General features: G+C 42.3%; 1 protein-coding gene across 7 annotated transcripts; it reads right to left on the reverse strand.

Annotated features, from left to right (window-relative positions):
* Positions 1-266: 266 nt before the first annotated feature.
* On the reverse strand, positions 267-22,794 carry LOC114261316 (uncharacterized). Of its 7 annotated transcripts, XM_082875680.1 has the most exons (13): positions 22,405-22,711; positions 20,996-21,160; positions 20,803-20,921; positions 4,230-4,304; positions 3,026-3,080; positions 2,812-2,916; positions 2,649-2,708; positions 2,415-2,546; positions 2,268-2,333; positions 2,081-2,179; positions 1,316-1,360; positions 795-897; positions 267-641 (listed from the first exon to the last, which is right to left on the reverse strand). In XM_082875680.1, exons 1-13 carry the CDS (start codon positions 22,525-22,527, stop codon positions 556-558), a joined length of 1,233 nt encoding a protein of 410 aa, XP_082731806.1. In that variant the 5' UTR covers positions 22,528-22,711; the 3' UTR covers positions 267-555. The 7 variants fall into 7 exon arrangements, with proteins under 7 accessions (XP_082731806.1, XP_082731808.1, XP_082731809.1 ...); XM_082875682.1 differs by lacking the exon at positions 3,026-3,080 and having other exon boundaries at positions 2,812-2,905; XM_082875683.1 differs by lacking the exon at positions 2,415-2,546.
* Between the last annotated feature and the right edge of the window lie 1,273 nt (positions 22,795-24,067).

Genomic DNA, 24,067 nt, shown 5'->3' on the forward strand with positions numbered 1-24,067 from the left:
TTTTTTGTTTTTTTTTTTTGTGTGCGCCGCAGGTGGAGGGTGGTTGGGGAGGGTAAGGAGGTCACCGGTGGTGGAGGTGGCTTGGGGAGGTCACGTGTGGGTGTGGGTGTCTAGGTCTTCCTTTTTTCTTTTTCTTTTTCTTTTTTTAGGTACAAAAAAAAAAGAAAAAAGAAAAAAAAAAAGGGTTCAAATATAACATGAGAAACAAAATGTTAAAAAGAGAAAAAAAAATGAAAATTATGCAAGCTGAAACTGATAGGTTCAGATTTTGAATTGAAAATCACAGCTCAAATTTAATATATATATATATTACACTCACCATTTCCATTACTGACTATTAATTTCAACAATTGAAACACAGTTGCTAATGGCCTCTATTTAAACTGGCTTTTTTGGATTTTTAACAATTACTAATAAGCCCCTAGCTTTTCAACCACTGACAAATAATAGATATTGCTTTCTTTTCTTTTTTCCTTTTCCTCTCAAATGGGGTTTTGGAATTGTCATTATTACAAGGCTACACAACTATGAAACAATTATGGGAAGGTACCTCTATCATGCAAGGTTAGGTAGCCGAGACAATCTTTCAATTTCCTTGATTATCAGTTCCTTTTCCTCTTCGAATTGATCATCATCAGCTCCTGAAAAGTATACTGAATTAGCAGAGACAGGCACGATCCAACACAAACAATGATCGTAACAGATATTAACAAGAACCAATCATGTATGCAGACCGTCATTATCAATTAGACCACGTTGCTCTTAAATTGGAGATGATTTAAGTATGCATTTACCTTTTCCAGGAGAGAGACTGTGAAGCAAGCCCAGCAATCTTTCATGATTTTTAGCGAGGATAACTTTTATTTCTTGAGGCTTGTTAGGGTTGGCCACAAAAACCTATAGGTAGAATAAAATAAAGCAAATTAAAATGCATATAGACATGCACGGCCCTTTTAGTAACCATGTAATCCACGAAAAGTTATTTATGCAGTATGATGCGGTTTATTAATTAAGTAGCCAATGGAAAGGATTTGTGAAACTAACAAAGAATTGTATGTGATAAAAGGGAAACCCCCAATCCATGGTAAAGTGCAACACAAGGGCTCCTAGGAACTTGTACTTTCCATTTTCAGAGGTATGGTTCAATTTTGATGGTCAAGTTTTAGAATAAATAAATAAATAAATAAAACAAAAGCCAGCATGTATGGCCCACTTCCTTCGTCGTCTTCTCCTCATCCTTTTTTTTAATTTTTTTGTGAAGCTGAGGGGGTTTGTAATGGTATAATATAATCCTTGACAGCATGGAATGCACTACCTTAAAAATATGGAAAGCAGAGATCTGGATATTTTTGCTTGAATCCTGCTCACAAGCAAATTTCAAAACAAAAGCAAACAGGTAAGACAATGGAGGATGTACAATTAAAAAGAATTTGAGTGCATGCATTCATATTTGTCTTTGACAATATGGTAGGTTAGGCAGATAGATGAAGGCTTTCTGTGGACCGAGACAATATTAATTATCAGGTGACTATTATCGTTAGTACTATGTAAACTATGCTACACTGGATCCATTTTACTGCAAAAGGTTTAATTTTTGTCAACATTGTATCATAATTATGAGCATTAAGATACATTATGATGCAATCGTTGATTGGTTGACAATGGTAAGTTAGGCAGAATAATAGGGAAAATATTCGAGAACGCAAGGATCCAACCAAGCTGGGCCCAGAAGGAAGGGACTTCAACAGATTAGCAGCAAAACCAATAGATGAATCGATTACGCAACAATTTTTTTATGTTACAACAAAGTTCCTTTACAGTATAGGCTATGAAATTGTAAACCACAAAGCACAAAATAACAGAACAAAGTGACCTAGATTAACCCAAAAAAAAAGGAACTAAGCAAAAGGCAGCAAAATATGTTAAATAAATGAGAATCTGAATTACTAAGTTTAACTTAACTGAAGATTTAAGTGCACAGACATCACCAAAAACCGTTGCTTAGTATATCCAGAACTACCTATAGATCATGCAAACAGAAAATAGTAAAAGCGTCGATGGAAAATACAATATTCAATACCTTCAGCAAAGTCATCATGACTTTCATAAATCGAACCTCAACAATGTAGCGCTTCATTATATGCGAATTTGGAGACTCCAAAAGAAATTCCGAGAGAAGCTAAAATCATTACATTCTATAGTTAATAAATCACATGAACTATAGCACTCAGAGAGAGCAAATCCAACAAATCAGATGGACAATTAACCTTTAAAGACTGTCTTCTTGTCACATAGTTAGAGGAGGTCAAGAGTTTTTCATATTGCTCGAAGAACTGAAACAACAACCATTTATTAGATAAGCCAAAATAAACAATAAACAGTAAATGTACCAAGATAAATATGAATAAAGCCATCTTCACTGCCTGCACAACGCAGGTGTGCACAATAAAGAATTTGCATCGCACACTTTTCAGTAATTTAGAAAGAACACAAAAAAAGGATTTCCAAGATGGCCAGAACAGTCCTCGATAAATGGGATTTCCTACCTGGAAACACTCCATGGGAACATATTTTAATGGTGTCAACAAACATTTGAGGGTGCCTAGATTTGTTCATAACCTTAATGTAAGAAAGGCGAAGAAGCAAACCTCATCGTAATGAGCAGTCAGGAATTCAGAGACTGCAGCTTCATGTTTGGTAAGCAGATCCTGTGAACATTTCCTTAAAAAGATATCTCAATATGCAGCAGGTAAATGGGCTTTGAGAACCAAAATAAGTTTTTACCAAGAGCTATAAACTCATAGATCTGACCTTAAAGGTTAAAAATGCATCACAGGCAACATCAAAGTTAGGCAGTTCCACATATTTGAAGAACAACATAAAGCTTGGAGATTCCACTATGTATCTGCAAAAACACTACAGAAGACTGTGAGTGTGAAAATGATATTTGCTCAAGTAATAAAAATACTGCACGAAACCTACAAGTTCCAAAGAAAAGAAGCGAGGACTGAAGTGGCAAACCTACAAGGGGTGCAACTTGTATACAAAGAAACTGAATTTCTTTTCTTTTCTTTTTTTCCCTACAGGGTTGGAGTTGTCAACAAGATAAAATCTAATAACAAGGAGAGAAGGAATTCACATGTGAAAGTAAGACAATCACTACAGTGATAGGTTTTTAACTGCATATACTCTACTGTCTATAATTATGTTCTCAGCTTTTAAAGCTACTGGCTTCCACAAATGGCAGAATTATCTAACTTCTAATTAAATTAACGTTATCAAGCCCTCTAATATAAGGGCTACATTTCCGATAACAACCCATACTGAGTTCTTTTCTCAACAAGGAATTTGCTTGGGCTGCATATGATTCACACACCAGGTAAACAAGTGTTAAATTCCTAATGCTTAGAAGCCCTACTCAACATAGTGTACAGAAACCTTAAAAGCATTAGGAATTTTAGTAGAACACTTCAGCTCTATGACAACCGACAACATTAAAAGGGAAAGTTCTTCCATTCAGAAAATGTTTGCTTTAATGCTTCTCTTACAAACTAATTGAAAATCAGAATCACGATACAAATGTCAAGCATTTCAGAATACAGATTGAAACTCTCTTAAATCCTTGTCAATTTAGATTCAGAGTTTAATATTTTGCAAAGGTGATCCCTCTCCCTTCCAACCAATTTTTGGATCATTGGTTTCATTCTTCCAGAAAAATAGCCTCATCGGGAGAGAGGGAACTAATGTAAAGTAGAATCAAAGAAGACGACTCCTTCACCAGCACAACTCCTTGTGGGGTTTGGTGCACTAAAAATAAAGAACGTGTATTTATTTCCTTATACTATGCAATAAGATTGTACCTTCCCACATCAGGCAAAGAGAAAGATGTGCAACCATTCGCAGTACAGGTTGTGGCTTTCTTTTATCTATGCAAGCAAGCAAGGTTTTATTTTCTCTAATGCCACTAATTTGAGGCAGTCTGTCTAATGTCTCATCTTTGGACAAACCTCACGAGTAAGCCTCGGCAACATTTTAAAGCAATCATACCCCCAAGAACATCAACCTTTGTCTTATTTATTTATTTGTTTAATACATAAAGAATGGCCAACTATTTAAATACATCGACTGGAAATAGCAAAATGATTCATGATGTTAGCATCAATTTTAGTAAGAAAATAAGGACCTTCAAAAAATAACTAAAGGAATAAATAAAAGCATGAGTGTCTTACTTTGCAAGAGTAGGTAATTTGATGCATTCCCTCAATATATTTCCACAATTCAAGGCAATTTCCTTGTTATCATAGCTGCATGAAAACACAAAAATGTTGCATGCAGATCATAACAACACCATTAACAACAAAATCTATGTTCGTTGCTGATCCCAAAAAAAAAAGGTAACTAGGCAATTAATAAATCATGCAAAAATCCCTACTAAAAATTGCTCATGTAGGCCAAAAGATACTTGGGTACTTGGTTTATTGCTGATAGTAAACCGAACAATAATGAAACTTAAAGATAGGGATTCGATATTATTAACAGGATATATGCCCAGATATGATAGTTAATAATATTAAATGGCAAGAACTACACTGCCATCCAATGTAGTTCATGTTTTATAGGTTACGGAAAAGGTATGCTAAAATGTTCATTCAATTGCCAAATGATAGCGATAAAGATTTGTAGGAGCCGAATAATATTATTACGTAGGGAAGCCGATTTAAGTTAAAGAAAGAAATCAAGTTATGTACTATACGGCTCTATCCTAGAGGAACACAGAGGCCGAATAACCAGATCGGCCGTAGAATCAGCTGTAAACTGGGCCGCGTACGAATAGGTAGGACAGAATAGCCGAGTAAGCAATTATTCGTTGGTCGAAAGGTGGGCCCAACCATCAATATCAAGGACGACTATAAATAAAAGGAGCATCAGCTAAGAAAAGGTATGTGAGAACAAATAAGATTAACTTGAGATACAAGCAACCAAGAGAGTATACACTGACTTATCCGTCAGAGTGTTAATTCCGGCACCCCCGACCGGAGTGTTCATTCCTTTTCAGGTGACTAGCTGAGGATCAAGAGCGTCCTACAGGATCCATAGAGTATTTCCAAACCACATCTCCACCATTGGCGCCGTCTGTGGGAATACTCAAGCACATCCATAGTAGGCGTGACAAAAGATCCTTCGATAGTCGCTGACGACCTTACGCCACGAGATGATACCACTCCAACAAACATGCTTGGGCCAGAGAACATTGCCGCACGAAGGGCCTTGAACTTCAACTCAATTGCCCAGACCTCACACACATCAGTACATGAGACGATGCTAGCGATTATGGGTCAGGCGAAGCAAAATGAACAGAGGTTAGAAAACATGATGGCTAAGAACGAGCGCCTTCTACGGGATTTGGCCCTGGAGGTGGCAAAATCCCAACAGGCCGCGTGCCAAGATCGGGGACAACCTTTGGGAAAGGATGGTCAACGACCTCGAATTCGGAGACATGATAATGGCAGTGATTCTGACTCATCATCCCCAGAATCCAAAAAGAAGGGACGAGTCGAAGTCTCCAATTCTTCCGGAGGAAGTCTGCGTGCGCGGAATAAGCGAAGAAATGATTCAGACGAAAAGGATCAACATGACCCCTTTGTGCGACGGATCGCAAGGGCAGTGCTACCCAAAAAGTTCAAAGCGCCATCATTCACCCTGTATGATGGAAAATCGGACCCCACCGATCACATTCGTCATTATAAACAAGCCATGACGCTTCATGCAGACGACGAGGCCCTCATGTGTTGAATATTTCCGAGCAGTTTGGGACCACTGGCCGTCAGATGGTATTATAAATTGGAACCGACATCGATTAAGAGCTTCCACCAACTCCAAAAATCTTTCAGGGCAAGATTCATCACCAATGAGGTCCAGCCGAAGCAAGCTGATTCTCTCTGGGCAATACAAATTCAACCAGGAGAAACCCTTCGTACATATTCGGCGCGCTATTGGGAATGCTTTAATCTAGTAGATGATGCCCGCAATGACTCCATGGCCATCACCGCCTTTAAGATGGGATTGCATCCTGATAGTGCCCTCCGCAGCTCCTTGACCAGATGGCCCCCAAAAACAATCTGGTCGTTAATAAAGAAAGTCGAGGAATACTGCAAGGTGGAAGATGATACCCTACGGGTCAAAGCCGGGCACAAGGCCAATAAGACGTCCCCGTCTGAAATCGTGCAACCGATAAACGCTATACCACCACAGAGCCCTGAATCACGGAATCAGGCTAAACAAGACAAAAGACGGTATTCGCTCCGATCAAATGACTAATGTTCACATCGAGCTAATGAGCAACTTCAAGTGAATAGCAGGCGCATAAGGCGCGTAGACAAGAAATACACAGAGTTATCGGAGCCGATCAGTACGGTTATATCTAAAATTCAACACCTGCCATTCTTTAAATGGCCACCCAAGATGGTGGGACCTCCCGACACGAGAAGACGGGATAGGCGGTGTGAATATCACAAAGACCACGGTCATGACACCGACAGTTGTTATGCGTTGAAGGACCACCTTGAGGAGTTGGTGCAAGACGGTCGGTTTATGCAACACATCCGAAAGAACAATTCAACAAAAACAGTAGCTTTACGGCAGGATTCACCTCCACTCAGCGTAATTCATATAATATATAGCTTGCCAACGGCATCCACGATACATACAATTCAGTTGTAGCCTAACCCCCAAAAGCAAATCACACCAGCGAAACGGCCCCATAACGCTGCAAATATTAGTTTCGATGATTCTGATTTGGTCAGCGTAACGCTCCCCCACACTGATCCCTTAGTCATTGAACTACACGTAAATCGATTCACCATTGAACGTGTTCTCATTGACCAGAGAAGTACTTCAGAAGTAATGTACTACAAGACCTTCGTTAAACTCGGCTTCACTAAGTCGGATCTGTCTCCGACTGATAACCCGTTATTCAGCTTCAACGCTAATCCGGAATATCCTTTGGGCAAAATCACACTACCAGTTCGGGCGGGCTCCCGATCAGTGCACGTAGAATTTCTGGTTGTCAAGCTTCCTTCACCGTATAATCTCATTATAGGATGAACCTGGTTGCATACCATACAGGTCGTGCCAAGCACCTATCATCAACTACTTCGCTTTCCGACTGAACGCGGCATAGGGCAAATTCGTAGTTCCCAGAAATCGACGCAGGCATGTTATCTTCTTACTGCGAAGACACCAAAAGAACTGGAAGTAAATTCAATTGAGGTGCTGGATCGAGAGAGCCTCGACGATGTTGGGCGGCTCCCAAGTGAAAAGGCAACCGAAGCCCTGAATCGGGTTAAAATTGACGGGAATCCTGACAAGTTTTTCATGGTCGGCACGCTTCCCTAAGTAAAGCCGACTGGCAAGAGCTAATATCCTTCTTACTCGGCAACCTTGATGTATTTGCATGGTCACCATATGAGATGTCGGGGGTGGATCCATCCATGTCACAGCACCGCTTAAACGTTGATCCAAAATGTAAGCCAATTGTTCAGAAAAACCGGCGGTCAACCGCGGAGCCATACTACTGCCGTTGTTGAAGAAGTTGATCGGTTACTTAATGCCGGGACAATCCGTGAAGTGACCTATCCTACATGGATGTCGAATAATGTGGTTGTAAAGAAGAAAAATTGAACTTGGCGTGTTTGTGTGGATTTCACGGACTTAAACAAAGCTTGTCTCAAGAATTGCTTTCCCCTTCCCAGAATAGACCAACTCGTAGATGTAACGGCACATCATCAACGTATGAGCTTTCTGAATGCCTACAGAGGCTACTATCAAATTGCCATGCATCCAGAGAACCAAGAAAAAACTGCATTCCTCACCTCAAGAGGAACCTATTACTATAAGGTCATGCCTTTCGAGCTGAAGAATGCGGGAACAACCTACCAAAGACTAGTGACTGCTATGTTTAAAGAGCAACTCGGCTGTACCATGGAAGTATACATCGACGATATGGTGGTCAAGTCCAAGGAAGAGCAAACTCATCTAGCCAATCTGGAAGAGACATTCGGCATTCTTTGCAAATACAAAATAAAGCTGAACGCTTCCAAATGTGCATTTGGCATCAAATCCGGCAAATTCCTTCGCTACATTGTTAACCACCGCGGAATCAAAGCCAACCCAAGGCAAATCACAGCAATTCTAGAACTTGGCTCTCCTCGGTCGGTCAAAGAGGTTCAGAAGCTGATGGGAATGGCCGCCGCACTCAATAGGTTCGTTAGTCGTTCCACAGATCGCTGCCGACAATTCTTTCATACCCTTCGGCAAGGTAAAGCTTTTGAATGGACCCCCGACTGCGAAGCCGCTTTGGACGGTTTAAAGACTTACCTCCGATCAGTTCTGCTCTTGGCAACACCTTCGGCAGGTAATCCGCTCATTTTATATCTGGCAGTTTCCGACCGGGTGGTCAGCGCCGTGCTATTAAATGAAAAACTTGGGGAACAGCGGCCAGTTTACTATGTGAGCAAGGCAATGGTTGACGCCGAAACACGTTACCTTCTGTTGGAAAAACTCATCCTTGCTCTCATCATGGCAGCAAGAAAACTGATGCATTACTTTCAGGGGCATACCATTGGGGTACTAACGGACTATCCCCTCCAGTCAGTGCTCCGTAGCACGGAAGCATCAGGGCGCGTTTCAAAATGAGCTCTGGAACTCGGCCAGTATGATATCCAATTTCTACCCAGAACCTCAATCAAGGGGCAAGTACTCGCCGACTTTGTTGCCAAATTCACTGGGTGTCTCGCCGACTTTAAGTCTGATCAAATTCAACCTAAGCCAAACTGAAGAATATACGTTGGGGACATTTGGCAGTTGTACTGTGACGGGTCATCCAACCAACGTGGCAGTGGGGCCGGCGTAGTGATCATGACTCCCGATGGGGCAATTATCGAGCAGGCTGTCAAACTGGGCTTCGAAGCATCAAACAATAAGGCCAAATACGAAGCATTGTTAACCAGCTTACGGAATGCACTTCTCCTTGGTGCTCGGCGTCTGCTTATCTTCTACGACTCAAAACTAGTCATCAACCAATTGAAGGGGGAATACTCAGTCAAAAATGAAAGTATGGCAGTAGGAATGGCAATGGGCCGGGGCGGAGCCGGGGATCACACTCCCCGTCCCCGATCCCCGATGGTAGAAATTTCTCCATCCCCGGTCCCGATCCCCGACGGGGAGCCTACCACCACCCCCGCCCCCGTCCCCCAACGGGGATCAGGTTTCCCCGACCCCGATAATTCCCCGGCTAAAATTATAAAAAAAAAAAAAAAACAACATAAACATACAACAACAACAGATCTGAGCACACACTCATCAACAACAACAATCATCAACAGATCTGTGAGAGCATATATATTCATCAAATGTAAAAAAATAAAAATAAAAAATAAAAAAATCTAACACATCATTTTCTTTATCTTCATTAGAGGCTCACATGGAGGATGAGACAACAGAAGCGAGAGGCAGATCGGAGGGACAATGACGACGATCTGAGCTCAAACGGAATGGAGGGAGGCCGGTGATCGGAGGGAGGCAGAGAGATCGCCGCGAGGCAGATCGGAGGGAGAGAGAGAGGTCGGCGTGAGATCGGACGGAGGGAGAGAGATCAGCATGCGGCAGATCGGACGGAGACAGTGATGGAGGTCGGGGTGAGGCAGTGACAGTGAGGTCGGAAGAAGGGAGGGAGATCGGAAGAAGGGAGGGACATCGGAGGGAGGCAAGGGTTTGAGAAAGAGAGAGAATGAAAAACTGAGTCAGAATATTTGGTAGTGTTACATCTTCATTAGGAAATATATATATAGGGAGGGTTATAACTGTAATTTCCTATCGGGGAAACGAGGACGGGGCCGGGGACGGGGCCGGGGCCGGGTCCGGGGCTGGGGAAGGTATCACCGTCCCTGGCCCGAAAATAATCAGGGATTTATTTTTTAATACCATCCCCGGCCCGTAGGGAGTTTCTTTCGGGAAAAAACCGTTCCATTCAGGATCGGGGGGTCGGGTCCCCGTCGGGCTGGTTTCAAATTACCATCCCTATATGGCAGCCTACATGAAAACGGCGAATTCTTTGTTGGCAAAATTCGACCATCACAAATTGAATCAAATAACTCGGGATCAGAACACACGTGCAGACGCCCTGGCTTGCCTAGCCTCCGCCATCAACTCTGAAATTAAACGGATAATTGAAGTAAGATTCATCCCTGAGCCGAGCATTGCCCCTTTGGAGTCATTCAGATCAATATCATAGAATCAGGTCCAAGTTGGATGGACCGTATCACTACATTCCTACCTTCCGAGCAACTTCCAGCGAATAAGAAAGAAGCACACAAATTGCGAAACAAAACCCTGCGATATTACTTAGATCCGCAAGAAAAGCTCTACAAAAAATCCCTTTCTGGTCCATAGCTAGAATGCGTTCATCCGGATAAAGTCGAGGAACTCTTGACTAAAATACATAAAGGTAGTTGTGGTGCCCATTCTGGCGGGCGCTTTTTGGCTCATCGAGCTGTGACACAGGGGTACTATTGGCCGACCATGAGAGCTGATTCCGAGTGTTACGTCAAGAAATGTGAACAGTGCCAGAAGTTTTTCCCTTTAACCCATTTGTCTGCTGAAGAGTTAAGCTCTATCACCAGTCCTTGGTCGTTCGCTCAATGGGGACTAGATATCGTCAGACCATTACCTCGGGCCCCGGGAAACAAGCAATTCTTGATTGTCACGACAGATTACTTCACAAAATGGGTCGAAGCAGAGGCACTAACACACATTCGAGATACTGATATTAAGCGTTTTGTATGGAGAAATATCATAACACCATCCGGCATTCCAAGAGCACTTTTTTCAGACAACGGCACCTAGTTTCATTGTGGCGTCTACCGAGAATTATGCAGCACGTATGGTATTCGGCCCTATTTCTTCACCACGGCTTATCCACAGAGCAATAGTCAAGCTAAAGCCTCCAACAAAGCCATTTTGGACGGCATCAAAAAACGATTGGAGAAGGCTAAAGGCAGGTGGGTCGAAAAGCTCCCCAGTGTGTTGTGGGCTCATCGCACTACACCAAGGCGGTCCACTAGGGAAATGCCGTTTGCCCTATGTTTTGGAACCCAGGCAATTATCCCCCTAGAGATTGGCTTACCCACTCTGAAAATGAAGGTCATCGACTTGGGCCGTAATGACATGATGTTAGCTTTGGATCTAACTCTAATCGAAGAACGCCAAGACTGTGCCCTCGCATCTATGGCGCGGTATTAGCTTTGGATCTAACATGATGCTGATACCGCGCCATAGATGCAAGGGCACGGTCTCGGCATTCTTCAATCAAAGTCAGATCCAAAGCTAACATCATGTCATTACGGCCCAAGTCGAAGACTTTCGTTTTCAGAGTGGGTAAGCCAATCTCCAAAGGGATAATTGCGAGGGTTCCAAAACATAGGACAAATGGCGTTTCCCCAGTGGACCGCTTTGGTGTAGTGCGATGAGCCCACAACGCACTGGGGAGCTCTTCGACCCACCTGCCTTTAGCTTTCTCCAACTGTTTCTTGATGCCGTCCAAAATGGCTTTGTTGAAGGCTTTAGCTTGACCATTGCTCTATGGATAATCCGAGGTAGAGAAATAGGGCCGAATACCATACGTGCTGCATAATTCTCGATAGACGCCGCAATCAAACTGGGTGCCGTTATCTGAAATAAGTGCTCTTGGAATGCCGAATCGTGTTATGATATTTCTCCATACAAAACACCTAACATCAGTATCTCGAATGTGTGTTAGTGCCTCTGCTTCGACCCATTTTGTGAAGTAATCTGTCGCAACAATCAAGAATCGCTTGTTTCCCGGGGCCCGAGGTAATGGTCCGACGATATCAAGTCCCCATTGAGCGAACGGCCAAGGACTGGTGATAGAGCTTAACTCTTCAGCAGGCAAATGGGTTAAAAGGGAAAACTTCTAGCACTGTTCACATTTCTTGACGTAACACTCGGCATCAGCTCTCATGGTCGGCCAATAGTACCCTAGTGTCACAGCTCGATGAGCCAAAAAGCGCCCGCCAGAATGGGTACCACAACTACCTTCATGTATTTCAGTCAAGAGTTCCTCGACTTTATCCAGATGAATACATTCTAGGTGCAGACCAGAAAGGGATTTTTTGTAGAGCTTTCCTAGCGAATCTAAGAAATATCGCAGGGCTTTGTTTCGCAGTTTGTGTGCTTCTTTCTTGTCCGTCGGGAGCTGCTCGGAAGATAGGAATGCAGTGATAGGGTCCATCCAACTTGGACCTGATTCTATGATATTGATCTGAATTAACTCCAAAGGGGCAATGCTCGGCTCAGGGATGAATCCTACTTTGGCTGAGTATTCCCTCTTCAATTGGTTGATGACTAGTTTTGAGTCGCAGAAGATAAGCAGACGTCGAGCACCAAGGAGAAGTGCATTCTGTAAGCCGGTTAACAATGCTTCGTATTTGGCCTCATTGTTCGATGCTTCGAAGCCCAATTTGACAGCCTACTCGATTATTGCCCCGTCGGGAGTCATAATCACTACACCGACCCCACTGCCACGTTGATTAGATAACCCGTTACAGTACAACTGCCAAATGTTCCCAACGTATATTCTCCAATTCGGCTTAGGTTGAATTTGATCAGACTTAAAGTCGGCGAGACACCCAGTGAATTCGGCAACAAAGTCGGCGAACACTTGCCCCTTGATTAAGGCTCTAGGTAGAAATTGGATATCATACTGGCCGAGTTCCAGAGCCTATTTTGAAACACGCCCTGATGCTTCCGCACTACGGAGCACTGACTGGAGGGGGTAGTCCGTTAGTACCCCAATAGTATGCCCCTGAAAGTAATGCATCAGTTTTCTTGCTGCCATGACGAGAGCAAGGATGAGTTTTTCCAACGGAAGGTAACATGTTTCGGCGTCAACCATTGCTTTGCTCACATAATAAACTGGCCGTTGTTCCCCATGTTCTTCCTTTAACAGCACGGCGTTGACCGCCTGATCGGAAACTGCCAAATATAAAATGAACGGATCACCTGTCAAAGGTTTTGCCAAGAGCAGAACTGATCGGAGGTAAGTCTTCAAACCGTCCAAAGCGGCTTCACACTCGGGGGTCCATTCAAAAGCTTTACTTTGCCGAAGGGTATGAAAGAATTGTCAGCAGCGATCTGTGGAACAATTAATGAACCTGTTAAGTGTGGCTGCCATTCCCATCAGCTTCTGAACCTCTTTGACCGACCGAGGAGAGCCAAGTTCTACAATTGCTGTGATTTGCCTCGAGTTGGCTTCGATTCCGCGGTGGTTAACAATGTAGCCAAGGAATTTGCCGGATCCAATGCCAAATGCACATTTGGCAGCGTTCAGCTTCATTTTGTATTTGCGAAGAATGCCGAATGCTATGAAGCACGGACACGAACACGCGACACAACACGAACACGACAGGGACACGCGAAAACGCAAATTTTCAAAAAATAGGGGACACGACACGCTGAGAACACGTTCAATATATATAATTAATTTTATTTATATATGTCATAAAATTATTAAAAAAATTATTAAAAGGTAAAATTAATAAAAACATATCATTAAAATTAACAAAATTAATCATTGATTAGTAATCAGAAATAAATAAATAAATAAAATAATGAAATCAACCATATAAAAGACATAAAAGAAAAAATAAAATAAAATTGGAAAAAAAAATAAAAGTGAGAGAGAGAGAGAGACAAATCAACCGTATAAAATAAAAAAACAAAACAAGATAAGAGAGAGACTGAGAGTAACTGAGAGAGATGAAGAGAGAGTATCTGAGAGAGCGACTGAGAGTAAGAGAGAGAGAGAGAGAGCGACTGAGAGAGACGAAGAGAAGATCGGAGAAGAAAAAGAAGATCGAAGAAGAATAAGAGGAAGATCAAAGAAGAAGATTACAGAAGAAGAAGAAGACCGCAGAAGAAGATGGAAGTCGTACCTTGGATAACTGCAAGAACAACGACGACAGACCACCAACGACAGATCACCGACCACCGACATGCGAAGAGCTACCAGGTGTGGCGAGCCTCTCTCTCTCTCTTTCTATCTTTTGTTCTCTCTGTTCTTTCGAATCTAGGGTTCAACAATTTGTTCTGGTTTTGTTATTTACAAATTGCCCCCCACAGAATTTTCATAAATTATGAATTTTACCCAGTCGTGTCCCAAAGGTGTCCCCAAGCATGTCCAGAGTGTGTCCGGTGACAAAAAATTCAAAAAAAAAAAGGGGACACCTTTCACTGCGTGTCGGACACGTGTCCACCGCGTGTCCGACGCGTGTCCGTGTCCAACACGTGTCCGACACTGATACGTAGCCTTCTCCAAGGTGTACGTGCTTCACAAGCCGAATGTCTCTTCCAGATCGGCTAGATGAGTTTACTCTGAAGAAAGTTCTTCCCGCTACTAGGAGCCCCACCGATGGAAAGCTAGGTCCCAATAGGGACGGCCCTATCAAGTTAAGTCAATCGCCGGCACAGGGGCATATCGGCTCAAAGACATGTCTGGGAGAAGTCTGCCACGTCTTTGGAATTCCACGCATTTGCATAAATTTTATTATTAACCCGACTTGTGGGGCATGATAACTTGTTTTGAATGTTCGCCGTGTACAACTTTCACTTTTACAATGCAAGGCTTCTTATTTCCTCGCTATATGAAATTTAGTTCAGTAAATCAAAAGCCTCCGCATTCGGAGCGCCCTTCGTGGATATCACAATTGGCCAAAATAAAAGCCTCCGAATTCGGAACCCCATCCGTAAATAACACGTTTGGGTCGAAAAAGCCTCCGTATTCAGAGCGCCCCTCGTGAATGTCACGATTAGCCAAAATAAAAACCTCTGAATTCGGAACCCTATCCGTGAATGACGCGTTTGGGCCGAAAAAGCTTCCGAATTCGGAGCGCCCTTCATGGATATCACGATTGGCCAAAATAAAAGCCTCTGAATTCGGAGCCCCATCCGTGAATGACATGTTTGGACCAAATAAGCCTCCGGATTCGGAGCGCCCTTCATGGATACCACGATTGACCAAAATAAAAGCCTCCGAATTCAGAGCCCCATCCGTGAATAACACATTTGGGCCGAAAAAGCCTCCGGATTCGGAGCGCCGTTCATGGATATCACAATTGGCCGAAATAAAAGCTTCCGAATTCGGAGCCCCATCCATGAATGCCACGCTTAGGCCGAAAAAGCCTCCAGATTCGGAGCACCCTTCGTGGATATCACGATTGGCCAAGATAAAAGCCTCCGAATTCGGAGCCCCTTCCGTGTATGTCACGGTTGGGCCGAATAAGCATCCGAAATCGGAGCGCTTCGTCGACGTCCTAGTTGGCCGCCACAAACGGGACTAACAGTAATCGATGGTCATGACTTAATTTACGAACAATAATTGAAACAATATAAAGACATTCAAAATAAGATGTTTCATTCAATAGATCATAAATACATAATTCGCATAAAATTTGTAATAGGTCATGCATATTTTTTATCTATAATACATGTGTAAAAAAAAAAAAAATTAAAAATTGAAGAGAAATATATTATTCGACACCGCCCTCATCGTCAGTCTTCTCGGCTTCAAAAGCCGCGAAGGGCAAGTTATAACTTTGATATAGAGGCGTCACTGAATCAATGCCCGCTGCCTGTAGAGCCTTGGTCCACCCATACTTGAATCCACGATTTTCGCATCGGCAGACCTCCTCGGCCAACTTTTCCTTCGTCTTCTCTATACCAATCTTCCGACCGTCAAAAAATCCATCATTATAGGCCTTCGTCCTTATTGCTTCTTTAGCGAACATGCTCGTCGTATCACGATCGGCAATGGCCTGGTTTAGCAGCCGTTGGGTCACCCTTTCCTCTACAATCAGGTTACCTTGACCTGCCAAATGATTACCGGTAACTTTTGCCTGTTTTAGTTCTCGCTTGACTTTCTCTACGCGCGCCTCTAAGTTCCGAATGCGCTCATCTTTTTGCTCAATCTCTCGCCGCGCGGCACGGAGACGCATGCCGATTTCATATTAAGTATATAGCCCTTTCACCGCTCTATGGACACCCTCCCAAAAAACTTTGAAATCAGATCGCCCAACCATCGACTGCTGGACTTCCGGCAAAAAAATCTGTCGAGCGAATTCAACTGCCACGCTTGGATCGCAGATGATCGAATCTGCCTCTATTATCGGTTTGTTTCCCACGAAGACTGAAAAGCTCAACGAGCGTGGTGCCCCACTGGTCTCACTTCGCAAGCAAGGGAAGTTCCCCCGCTGTTGCCTTTCCTTCCTACCTGCTTCAACGACGCGGAGAATGGCACCTTTCACGTTTCCCCGACGTCCTACTTCCCGTTCGCAATGGCCCGCCACCTCGATTCATCGTTGAATGCAGCTCAGCCAGTGTCTTACCCTCTCCTCTGCTATTAAAGAATAGTCTTCTAGACATCTAGTTCAAACCCACTATTCTTCTCCTTCCTGTGATCTGCCAAATTTGGACACCAATATGGACCCTAAACGAACGCAACCCCCACTCTTCTTATTAATCACGGGTGCAGCGTTCCATTCAATGCTCTGCACCCTGAACTGTCGTTGTTCGGCGGTCCTGTTTATTAATTTGCTGGAGCAAGGACAGATTCATTAATCTATTCGACCTAAATATCAGGGCAATGCGCCGAAATGTTACTGTGCCCCAGCCAATCCCTGAACTGCCGCTGTTCGGCGGTCTTGTTCATCAATTTTCTAGGGCAAGGAGAGATTCATTAATCTATTCAGCCTAAATATCAGGGCTATGCGCCGAAATGTTACTATGCCCCAGCCAATCCCTGAACTGCCGTTGTTTGGTGGTCCTGTTCATCAATTTGTTGGGGCAAGGGCAGATTCATTAATCTATTCGACCTAAATATCAAGGCTATGTGCCGAAATGTTACTGTGCCCCAACCAATCCCTGAACTGCCGTTGTTCGGCGGTCCTGTTCATCAATTTGCTGGGGCAAGGACAGATTCATTAATCTATTCGGCTAAGTCGCAGTGCTATTCAGTTATTTTAGTGCTAGATTAATTCAGTAGTTTGTTCCATTCATTTCATTTCATGTTTTTACATCTTACTTAGCCGTTAACAAGCACATGCATCAGGCAGAAAGGCAAAGGCAATTTTCATTCATAAACTAAACACAAACAGAAGTCATTTTACAAATGAAAACTACCCTACGTTAGCTTCTCACAAAAATAAATAGTCAAAAATCTAACAAATCTAACAAAACCTACATACACACGATAACAAAACAAAATGAAAAATACTTTGACCCTAGGTCAGTCTTCAGGGTCAGACTCCAGCGGCTCAACGTCTACCTGCTCGTACAGAATCGGCTGCTCCGATACCACGTTAGCGGCAGCTAAGGCTTTGAGCCAGCCGTGTTTAAGCCCTTCATTCTCAAACTTAGGCACTTCCTCTACATAGTTCTCTAAGGCCGCATCCTTGCCAGCTTGGAATGACTTGGAAATCTCTGATTCGGCATTTGCCATCGCCCTCTTCGACTCCTCCAAATCGGCCTCCAGCTTGGCAATCGTCTCGTTGGCCAATTTGAGCACTTCTTCGCTTGCGTTCGCCCTTTCCTCGGCGGCCAATCTCAGTTGGTCAGCAGTCTTGGCCTTATCTGCTTCAGCATCGGCCCTCGCCCTTTCTTCCGCCGCTTTCATGGCCTCAGACTCGGCTCTGAGAGAGGCCTCTGCTGCCTTGTCCTTTTCGTTTTCCACCTCGGCTATGAGAAAGCCGATTTGTTCGATAGCGTCATGTTGGCGACGACCAATCTCAGCTATCCTTCCCGCCGCCTACAAAACAAGGAATCAGTAAGTAAACTGATATAAAAATTTTCTTTTGTTTAGCCTTGCAAAATTATAAACAAGGATCATGTACCAATATCGCCGATTGAGCGGCCAATGTGATGGACAACAGATCGGGCTCTGCCCTAAAGGTTGCTCTGTCAACCGGCAGAGAAATGGAGGAGGCCAAGCTCAAGGCCACAGCGGCGTCTTTTACAGCCGATGCATCAGAAGCAACCGGCACGTTCTTTATCCTTGGTTGTATTATAAACGACACAACTAGGTCCAACTCTTCCATGCGTGGCCGTTTATCCACTAGGTTTTCCCAAAAATCGGCTTCGTGTTCGGCCGGACATTTTTCTCCCCTGTGCTCCGTCACTTGGCCCTCCTGTTGATCGACAACAGGCTTCGTTTCGGCCACATCAGTCCGAACCGTCTCCTCAACAGGAGCAGGTAGAGGAGATTCTGCCCTAGCGTCGAGTGGAGGTTCAGTTCGCTCGGTTTCGGCTCTCCTACGGGCAGCCATCCTCTCGGAATTTTTTCGCCTGGCCATTTGAGTAAGCGACTCACCAGCCATGTTGTCAAGATATGAGCCGGGTAAGTCGGTGAAAATATCTTCAAAAGACACGTCCGTTCGGCCAGAAGTGGATGAAAGATTGAGGCCGGCTTCTTCAAAAGCCAAATTTAGTGCCGCGTCAACCTTCTCCTCTAGTCCGTCAGATCTATCCAAGGAGGGTTGATTCGGCTGCTCAGCGACTCCTCCGGTTGCTTGTTCGTCCACTAGCTCTAAATCTGAAGCTTCAAGACCAATTTGCCTAAGGTTCTTGAAGCTTAGAAAAATAAGCGCCATAAGGTGCTGTTCACCCCATGGAATCGGAATGTTATCTGCGGCCGAAAAAAGTAGCGTATGTCGGCTCGTATCTCAAAAGAATGTGGGCCGCCCTCCCTTGCTTCTGGAGGTTCAGACGGCTAAAGAACTGGAGTGCGGTTCTGATCCGTGCAAGTATAGCGTCGTCGGCCGAGACGAGAACTTTTTTCAAATCGTTTCCTACACAAATAAAATGGTAAATACGTAGAATTTGAACCAGGTAAATACTTAATAAAAATTCATGGGGGGTTAAACGGCCACCTGGTTCGCCTCTTCGCCTAGGCATTGGATCCAAGTGATCTTCGCCCTCGCCGAATTCCCAGTTGCCGAGAACAACAGCCGTGACATCATCAATAAGCTTGCCAGAGCTGGCAAGCATAGTCACCAAATGATGGTCGATGTCCTTGGTCCTAAGGAAGTAGCGCCCCTACCGGCTAGAGGATTTGGCCAAAGCATAACAATGCCGAATAGCAGGGATTCCAAGGTTAAGCCTAAGGCGTCGGTTTAGTTCTACAATTTCCATTATTATTCGGTAAAAATTTACGTTCGGCTAAGAAGGGATTAAACCCCAATGGCAAAGAATAGCCCTCAAAAATGGATGAAGGGGAAAACGAACTCCGCCCTCAACGATTGACAGGAGAGGAAAGACGATTGTACTCTCATCAGTCCTCTCCATATCAACTACGCTCTCTGCCAAGAGTGACAGATGGACGTCGTCAGGAATGGAAAAATGGCGACGGAAACCAGAGACTCGATCCCCAGAAATAAGGGCTTTCAAATGTTTCGCCATCGTAGCCAGTAAAGTGGACGCTCTAAACAGAAAATAAACAAGGAAATGGGAGTCAAAATGGAAGAGAGAAAAACTTACAAGAAATGAGGACAATGAACGGAAAGAAGTTGCAAAGGACGTGAAGCGAGGGAGGTGAACTGACAGGCAACGAGAAACCTTGTGTATTCAAAAAAGCATACAAACGAAGAGACAACACGGTTTCAAATCATATTAAATGAATGAAACGTACAAAGGGGCAGGAGATTATAATAATTCCTAAAAACAGTAGGCGTTCTGACGCTTGCGTTGGAATAAGGGAAATCACCGTATTTTTTGACCCTCTAAGTCCAAAACCAAACATGCAGAATAACTGACATTAATAAGATGTTTGGGGGGCAATTGTGGGAGCCGAATAATATTATTACATAGGGAAGCCGATTTAGGTTAAAGAAAGAAATCAAGTTATGTACTATACGGCTTTATCCTGGAGAAACACAAAGGCTGAATAACCAGATCGGCCGTAGAATCAGCTGTAAACTGGGCCGAGTACGAATAGGTAGGACAGAATAGCCGAATAAGCAGTTATTCGTTGGTCGAAAGGTGGGCCTAACCATCAATATCAAGGACGACTATAAATAAGAGGAGCATCAGCTAAGAAAAGGTATGTGAGAACAAATAAGATTAACTTGAGATACAAGCAACCAAGAGAGTATATACTGACTTATCCGTCGGAGTGCTAATTCCAGCACCCCCGACCGGAGTGTTCATTTCTTTTCAGGTGACTAGCTAAGAATCAAGAGCGTCCTACAGAATCCATAGAGTATTTCCAAACCACATCTCCACAAGATCGTACAAGTATTAACTAAGAAGTAACAAGTAACAAGAAAACACTACTTTCAAAACATTACAAATTTTCCTTCTTAATATTTGATTGAAATTTGATGGGTATAACATGACTAATGGTTGTAAACCTATAATTAGTTTTTTTAATAACAGGGCATCTTATTATCAGTTTTGGTTGTCTGGGAAACTACTTTAAATTTTAACTTTTCATATCTTGTATTATAAAGCAACTTGATGTCCAAGGTTGAGAAACAATTTTTTGCCTTCTCTCATGGAAGCACTTAGACTGTCCCCACTTTAGGACCACATAGATGCTGAAGAAAGCGGAAAGGGACCCATTCACTCATAAAGAGTTATTCCAATACCATTACACAAACCTCCACCATTCATGAGAGCCAAAAAGAAGAAGAAAAATGAACATGCAAAAATTGAAGGAAAACCATTAGAGAAACTTACCTCACAACAAGAAAGTCTAGTAACTCTAAATGGTTCTCTAGATATTGCACACAGCAATAAGTGGAGTCGCCCTTTTGTTTCAACAATATGGACCAACAGTGAACCAGATCTTTTCTTGCCTGTATCATTACATTATCATTGTTCAAGTAGAAGCCAAACACATGAAACAGTGCTATGGATCATAATAACTTACTTCCCATCCCAATATAGGTAATTTGTGAATAAAAAGAGCAAGAACATCTTCTTCACAGATTTCAAGCGTCAACTGCGAAACCTGATCCATGCTGGGTTCAGCCTCCCCATCTCCACAAAGCATAACTCTCATTGTTGCAAAGTTCTTCTCAACTTCTTCCAAAGCCTGCAAACATATCGTGAGAAAATAGTTTAACATAGATGCACAACGATTATAGTTAGTATAACACTCATACGTTCCAAAATCTTAATATAACCCAGCCTACTAACCTTGAGGTTGTGGGTTCAAATCTGAGAGTAGTCACTTTGTATAAATTATGTTAAAAGTGAGGTCTATATCAAATCTACCCTTCCAGACCCCATCTAATTGGGGGGGGGGGGGGGGGGGCGCTAAAGTGGTTGTACTTTTTTGTGGGAAATTGCTGGCCTAAAATTTTAACAATTTGTTTTGATACTTTAATTTGGATCAGTAGGCATTTTAACAATTTGTTTGGATACTTTATAGAGCTATGCAAACTAGTACTAATTTATCATAGCACCTTTTGTATTTATTATCAAGTCCAATGCATTCTATCATAAACCCTTTCATGCTGGCATGCAGGGTAATGCCAAAAAATAAATAAAACATCACAGCAGATTCACACTATGCCAAATATCGGTTCACATGGCAGCAAAACTTCACCAAGATTGCAAATTCGCAATCTGACACAGTTCGCCACCCCTATTAGGTAAAATGGGCTACTGAGATCAGTACCCGACATTAGCTTTTATACATTGAAACTGGTGGGCGAGATAGACTAGTGCCTCGTTTGGTTGAGGCTATTTTAACCTGGGAGAAGTCAGTATATTTTTGTCTTATTAGGACTTTATTCAAATTTGATCAAGTTTGCTTTTTTTTTTTTAGGTGTTTATTATGTTATGAAACAAAATAGGAAGTATCTAGTTTGCAGATCGCAAAAGAAAATACAATACAAACTAACAAATGTGTCGTGCAACAATGAAACCATCAAAACTGAAACAGGATTGATATGGTAGATGCTACATCAATAAGTAACCAAAATTTGTTAATTGTATAGCATTATTCTATTGAAAAATTGGAAAACTAATTGCAAATTCGCGAGTGCAAATAAGACATGTACCCAGTACAAGTGAGAGATCTGTGCCACGGCTGCACAATTCTCAATTACACTCCGTTGATTTGCAATTAGTTTCCGAATTTCTCATTCATATCATATTCCCCAAGCATTCATTGTTAGATATTATGTTAACCGAACCCAATTAACATTTTGAATTAATGACACAAATTATAATAAGCGCAGCTGAAAATGTAAATTAGGATTTAAAATTCAGAATTCACATAAAGCAATCATTTTTATCACCATTGGATATACAGAGAGAGAGAGAGAGAACCTTCTTGAGGGCTTGAACCTCGGCGACGGTTTTGGCGTCGAGAGCAGTGAGGCAGTCCTTGATAGCTTTAACGAGCTCTTGAGGGGTTTTAGGCCTCGAAGGCTTGAAGAACGAGAATGACATGATTGATTGTTCAATCTCTCTGTCTCTGCTGTGGATGAAGTGTGGGGGATCAGGGCTTTCACTGCCAGGAAAATACTCTCTCAGAAAAGAGAAGGCCCGACAAGGGGCTTGATTCTGGAGTCCAACCCCCCCCCCCCCCCCCCCCCCCCCCCCCCCCCCCCCCCTCCTTTTTTCTGTGATCCCAACCACCACCTCAATTGATTCGACCTATTCTCTACTTGGGCAAAATTATTTCTTTTCTTTTTTTTTTTTTTTTTTTTTACAACGAAAAATGAAACTAGCAAAAAATATTAACAAATCAAAATTATAGGGTTCGTTTGGTTTGTATTTCTGAAAAAATTTTGGAAAATTTTCTCTACAAATAAGTTTTTAAAAGTAATCAAACCAAACAAATTTTTCCGAAAAAATTTCTCAAAACTTGTAAACCAAACAAGTTTTCCAAACAAATCTCTCTCTCACACACATCAAATCAATCACTTTTTCCAAAACTTTCTCTCAAAATAATTTTTCAAAACATCTTTTAAAAAAAACTAAACCAAACAACTTTTTGTACTTTTTATCTCTAAAACACATCTCTCAAACACAAACCAAACATACCCATAAATTTTTTATTATTGCAATTTAAATTCTTAATTTTAAAAATTATTTCAATTATAATCATTTATTAGTTAATAGGGGCAATTTATGTAATGTTTCTTTTTTTTGTCAATATTACTAAACAACAACAGTGGTTATGAATTGTAAAATAAAGAATATAGATGACAGTGAGTTGAGAAAGGAAAAAAAATAACGGTGAATGAAAAAATAAATAGATAGACAATACTAAAGTAGTAAAGATAAGGATAGTGATAATAACTTACATGGTATTTGTTATTAATAATTTGTAAAAAGTGGATCAAATTGAAAAGAAGAAAAAACAAAAATGGAGAATAAAAGCAAAAAATGAGAATACACTAATTCTTTCTGGAACTTGGTGTAATTTGGCCATCTTTCTTCAGTTTTATATTATATTATATATTTTTTAATTAAATATGAAATTTATTTTTGTTTTCACAAACACAAAAGTGATTTTTCAATAATTTAGAAGGAAAAAAACAAAAAAAAAAAAAGAGAAAGTGTTTTCACTCCTACTTAAACAAATTTCTACTATCTCCTCCTCCTTCAACCATTGCCACCGCCCAATAAACACCACTACTAACCAACTCTAATGGTCTTCTAATCGACCATCATCAAATTTTAACGAGTTGTAGTCACCCTTAATTTTTTGATTACTTTGCAATCATTTGACTGCTAACTTTAACTATCACTTCCGACAATTGTACAAGTTCACACTAGGAGTGAGCAGCGAATATATCGATCCATCAAAACCGACCGAATCGAACCGATCCATCGCATTTTGAACGAATGCGTGATGACGAGCGGACGGTTGCGTATTGATTTTCTCCAATCCGCCAATCTGGCAGACAGATAGTGAATTTGAGATGCCTTTGGCCACAACCAAGCCGCCAAACCGCAAGCACCTTTAGTAATTTATAAAACT

Source organism: Camellia sinensis, chromosome 6 (assembly GCF_055761805.1).
Source record: "Camellia sinensis isolate YWXY chromosome 6, ASM5576180v1, whole genome shotgun sequence".
NCBI classification, from domain to species: Eukaryota; Viridiplantae; Streptophyta; class Magnoliopsida; order Ericales; family Theaceae; genus Camellia; species Camellia sinensis.

Bases quoted from the DNA above. Each gene is read 5' to 3' on its own strand.
- LOC114261316 (XM_082875680.1), bottom strand. From the start codon at position 22,527: ATGTCATTCTCGTTCTTCAAGCCTTCGAGGCCTAAAACCCCTCAAGAG. The intron at 1,361-2,080 runs GTATTGAATATT...GCTTGTGAGCAG, and splicing joins TCATGATGACTTTGCTGAAG to GATTCAAGCAAAAATATCCA. The intron at 898-1,315 runs GTAGTGCATTCC...TTCTACCTATAG, and splicing joins CTGCTTTCCATATTTTTAAG to GTTTTTGTGGCCAACCCTAA.